Below are 4,830 nucleotides of genomic sequence, written 5' to 3' on the forward strand. Positions count from 1 at the left end.
CTTTTGTTGCGTTTGCGAGATATGAAGGGGAAATAATAGATGGGGGAAATGTGTGAGATAAGGGAAGGAAAAGAAATAAAGGAAATAACGGAAAGCAATGCAAATGATGTGTTATTATTTTTACAGTTTTATTCGGACCAGTGACATGCGATTTGACCGAAGAAGTAAAATTACTTTTGCTTTTAATATTTTCGTGTTTCTGTATTTTGTGTGTTTGTGAACTCATTACATGGAATGGTGCCCTTATTTAAGACACCAAAAAGAAGGAAGGAGGAGGATCAGGAGGAGGAAACAAACAAAACAAAACAAACATTTTTTGTGCGCGAGCTCCTGTTAGCTGTAGTTGCAACTTTTCTTTACTTTGCTTCTCAAATTATTCCAGAATCCTCGTAATGACTTTGAGTTTTTTCCATTCTCATGCGTATTTCCCCCTTTCATACATATATACATATATATAAATATATATATCTATGTATTCCACCGCAATGTTTATATATTTATCTATTTTTTTGTTTGCCTTTTTTTTTTTCAGGACGTTGCGGGGATTTCTGCTTTTTGTTTTATTGCTGGGCGCGAGATCGACACTATTAAATTAAGGGAAGGAGTATTGATTACTGCCCCCCTTTTTGTACCTTCCCGTTCATATTTCTCTTCATTACTATCATTATATCACTTACTGTTGTCATTATTATCACTACCATTACCATTACCATTATTATTGTTGTTGTTATTGTTATTATTTCCACTATGCTTACGTTGACTGTTTTACCTTCCACTCAATACTATTTTTTTTTGTTTATCGATCGTGGTGTTTTGTATGATTATCTCCCCGCCTTTTGGCTGCAACCATGTGTTACCCTCATCAATGCTTTTCGTTGTGTGCTATCTCCTTTTTTTTTGTTTCTTTATATATATTTTGACAGGTAGAACAGCAGCAACAGCAGCAACATTATTATTATTATCATTATTATTATTTACTTTTTCCATAGCGGCAGTTGTTGTGCTGGTAAAGAGGGAGGATTCTTTTTTTCTTTTTGTTATTTGGTCTGCGTGTGACGTGTGTGGGCTAAGGTGAAGGAAGAATAAAAGAGGGCTTGCGGCTCTGCATCACATTTAAGTTTGAGGTGTGCCACTATTCCCAAACTGAAAAAGGCGTAGAAAATAACAACGATATTCAGCAGTGATACGATACCGGCGATGATGCGACGGACGGGTGAAATGCATGCGGATCCAAACAATTTTACCACACCGCTTCATGTGGGACGCTGCGGAGATGGCGATTCGTGTGATGGCGTTTCACTCACTCGTAGCACACAAACGGATTCTATACTTGCGCGGCGGTGGGATTTTGTGACATTAAATGTTGGAGGGACGCCCTTCACGACTACGGTTTCAACTCTGTGCTCTGAACCTGGCAGTTTGCTGGCGGTGATGGTCCAGTCTGAGCTTCGAGACTCCTTTCATGTAGAGAAGGATGGAAACTCAGCAATTTTGCTTGATTTAGATCCAACATACTTTGCTCCTGTACTAAATTACTTGCGACATAAGGTGTTGGTTATACCTCCCGGTGTCCCAGAGGCTGGTGTGCTGGCTGTGGCGGAGTACCTAAATTTGAGGAGTTTAATACGGCGAATGGAACCCGAACGCCCCATGAGACGTCAGTTGTTATTTAGTTGGGGTTCGGGTTCTTGTGGGGAGCTCGGCACGCAGCGGTTCGAGGACTGCAATACCCCAACATTTGTGCAAATAACGCCGTTTGGTGTTCATGTAGTGGATGTTGCCCTGGGTGCTAGTTATAGTTGTGTACTCGCCAGTGACGGTAATGTTTATACTTTTGGAAATGGGGACTGGGGACAATTAGGGCTCGGTCACACACCAGAGGTGGAGCAGCATCCGGAGGACACAACGACTGTAGTGACGGTGCCGCAGCGCATTTCGATGTTTGAGCGGGAACCGGCGGTGCATGTGGCAGCCGGTTATGCCTTCGCCGTGGCCCTGACAGCAGATCATCATGTATACTTTTGGGGAAACAATAACCACGGCCAGAGTGGATTGGGGCCACGCAGCTTCCATTGTTCACTGCGCAAAGTGGAGGAACCAACTCTAGTCACAACATTAGAGGGTAAACATATTGAGCAGTTGAGCTGTGGTAGTTTCTTTACCCTTGCTCTGGGTACTGATGGCACGTTGTACAGTTGGGGGTTATTGGATTGTCTTGGCCTTGGAAGTGAAGCAGAAGTGCGTGCTAGTGTTACGGATATATCTATTATTGGTAAGTCGTTGAGTGCGGAGGAGCGCACGGTTGTGCTTGAGCCACAGGTAGTGCGGGTTCCAACTGAGCACAAACTTGTTCGCATCCACGCCGGTCAATGGCACAGTGGCGCTATTAATGCCGCGGGTGAGCTCTTCACATGGGGTGTTGGTTACCAAGGCCGTCTCGGTCACGGTGACAATGGACCGGTAATGCGTCCAAAAAAAGTTGTGGGTGCACTCACCGGTCGTCACGTTGTTGATGTTGCTTGTGGTTCCTTTCATACCGTAGCTTTAACCGACCGCGGTGCCGTGTACTGCTGGGGCGATAACACTTCTGGGCAGTGCGGTGCCCGTCCAACAACCGACACAATAACTTCACCGTATCGAGTAGTAAATCTTGAATTTGTTGCAGGTGGTGTGGCGAGGGCCATCGCATGTGGCCGGCAGCACACCGTAGTTGTGATGGAGGGACCTCAGTCATGGTGTCGGCGCCCGTGTTGCCAATTAGGTCCAGATGGCAAACCAAAAGGAACACACGGTCAAGTCTTTACATTTGGTGGGGTTACATGTCCGGAGGGTTCCGTCTCGAGTGGTGCCAGCAGCGGCAATATGAATAATAATAATAATAACAACAACAATAGCAACAGTAGCAATCAACATTATTATAATGTTGGCTCCAACAACAACAACAACAACAATGCGAGCAATAACCTTGGTGGTTGTAAGACCCAGGGTGGGATGGTGAATCGTCAGTTCCGGCTGGTTCCAGGTTTAGAGGAAATGAATGTAACAAATGTTAAGAGTGGATTGCGTCACAAATTTGTCTTCGCGGAGGATCGTGGTGATGATTTCCCAACAACTTAAAGGAAATATGCACTACTTCATGAACCGTAGCGACAAATTATGTGGAGTCTGAAAAGAGGAAGGGAAAAGGGATGAGGGAAGTAAATACGACCGCGGCGTGTTAGAGGGTCGAAGACATTTGTTAATCAACTTGGCGAATTCTCTCAGCTAACCGTGCGATTGCTTCTTTTTTTATTTCTTTTCGTGCTCATTTTCTTTTTTTTTTTTACTCTTTCCTTCTTCTCTTTGTATTGTTCTTTCCCCATTAATCCTTTGTTGCGGGGTATTGACCAAATAACACATATCCGAAAAAGAAAATGCGTTGACAATGTTGAAGGCAGTTACGTGGCTCTTTTTTTCTTTTTCTTTTTTTTCCTCCTCTGCAGTGTGTGCGAGCGTACTGTGCCGTTGTGGGCTCTTTGTTTTTTTTTGTTTTGTTTTGTTTCCCCCCTTCTGTCTTTCATTAGCGTTTTGTGCTTTGATATGTTACGTTTCATCCCTTCGAGTTGTCTTTATGATTCAGTAGCGTACTTTTCGTACAGTCGTGTTTTTGTTTTTGTTTTTGTTTTTGTTGTGTTGTGTTTTTTTTTTTAGCTTTACAGTGAAGAAGGCCACCTTTCCAGTGCTCCCTCTTTTTGTTTTTGTTTTTAGTTTTGCTGTGGAAAAGTATTTTCCTTTCATATTTTCACGCTTTTGCTGTTGCTTTCGGTTTGCTTCACTCAGGGTGTATACCTGAATCCGAATCGTGTTATATTATTATTATTATTATTACATTACATTACATTACATTATAATTATATTGCGTGTGATGATTCGTTAGATCGAAAAGGCGGGGAGGAAAAAAAAAAAGAAAAAACAACAACAACAATAACACCAACAACAAAAACAAAAGAAAGAAGAAAACAACGAAATAAACTCTCATTGACTTTTTTTTCCCCTTTCGACTATTACCTGAGGCATTTGTTTAGTCCTTTCGAGTGCACGTTTCTTTCTTTCTTTTAAAAAAAAAAAACATTTTATTTCTCGTATGATATGCTGCGAAAGCACAGAAAAAAAAAAGAAAAAAGAATGAGAGTTTATTTCGTTGGGCGGATTTATCATAGTCATGTAAGTCTCCCAGAAGATTTCTTTTTCCTTTTTTTTATTCACATATATTTATTTATTAATGGGCAATGATTATTCCCGTGGGGAGTGGGATCTGGGGAAAAAATAAATAAAGACTACTGAAATATATAAAATAAAATAAAATATATATAAAAAAAGAAAACGGAAGGATGAGTAGAAAGTGGAAAAGGGAAAAGGTTGAAACAAAACATACAAAAGGGCGCTGGAGGTCATCAACTGAATTTCATGTTGTTAAAAGTTTCTGCACGTGACATTTTGATGATACCACTTTTTTTTCTTTTTTTTTTTTCCTCTTCTTCATCTCACGGCAGAGCCCGGTACTGTTACGCGTTGACTGGCAGCGGTTTTTTTTTTTTTTGAAAAGAAGGAAAAAAGAAAAAGAAAAGAGATAAAACCTTTTTTTTTGAAAAAAAAATGCCCCTCCCCTCTTCTTCGTTTGTTATTATTATTATTATTATTATTAACTGCCGTTGCCGTGTCATTTTCCTTTTGTATATATTTTATTGGTAATGACATGAGATATGTGTAGGCGTTTATTTGAATGGGAATATACAGGCAGATCGCCTGTGGTGTTTTGAAATAATAATAATAATAATAATAATTATTATT

At 40.7% G+C, this 4,830-nt stretch overlaps 1 protein-coding gene and 1 pseudogene across 2 annotated transcripts; both read left to right on the forward strand.

The window, feature by feature from the left end:
• The first annotated feature begins 234 nt into the window (after nucleotides 1–234).
• Nucleotides 235–760, forward strand: TEOVI_000728700:pseudogene (annotated as a pseudogene). Its single transcript is given in 2 exon segments — nucleotides 235–354; nucleotides 365–760. Coding segments are annotated over 2 exon segments (516 nt in total).
• Nucleotides 761–1,197: 437 nt separating this feature from the next.
• TEOVI_000728800 (BTB/POZ domain/Regulator of chromosome condensation (RCC1) repeat, putative) lies at nucleotides 1,198–3,117 on the forward strand (the record flags this gene model as incomplete). Its single annotated transcript, XM_067220275.1, has 1 exon — nucleotides 1,198–3,117. One exon carries the CDS (start codon nucleotides 1,198–1,200, stop codon nucleotides 3,115–3,117), a length of 1,920 nt encoding a protein of 639 aa, XP_067076376.1.
• Between the last annotated feature and the right edge of the window lie 1,713 nt (nucleotides 3,118–4,830).

The sequence above is a fragment of the Trypanosoma equiperdum genome (assembly GCF_001457755.1).
Source record: "Trypanosoma equiperdum strain OVI genome assembly, contig: ctg_1107, whole genome shotgun sequence".
Taxonomy (NCBI): Eukaryota; Euglenozoa; class Kinetoplastea; order Trypanosomatida; family Trypanosomatidae; genus Trypanosoma; species Trypanosoma equiperdum.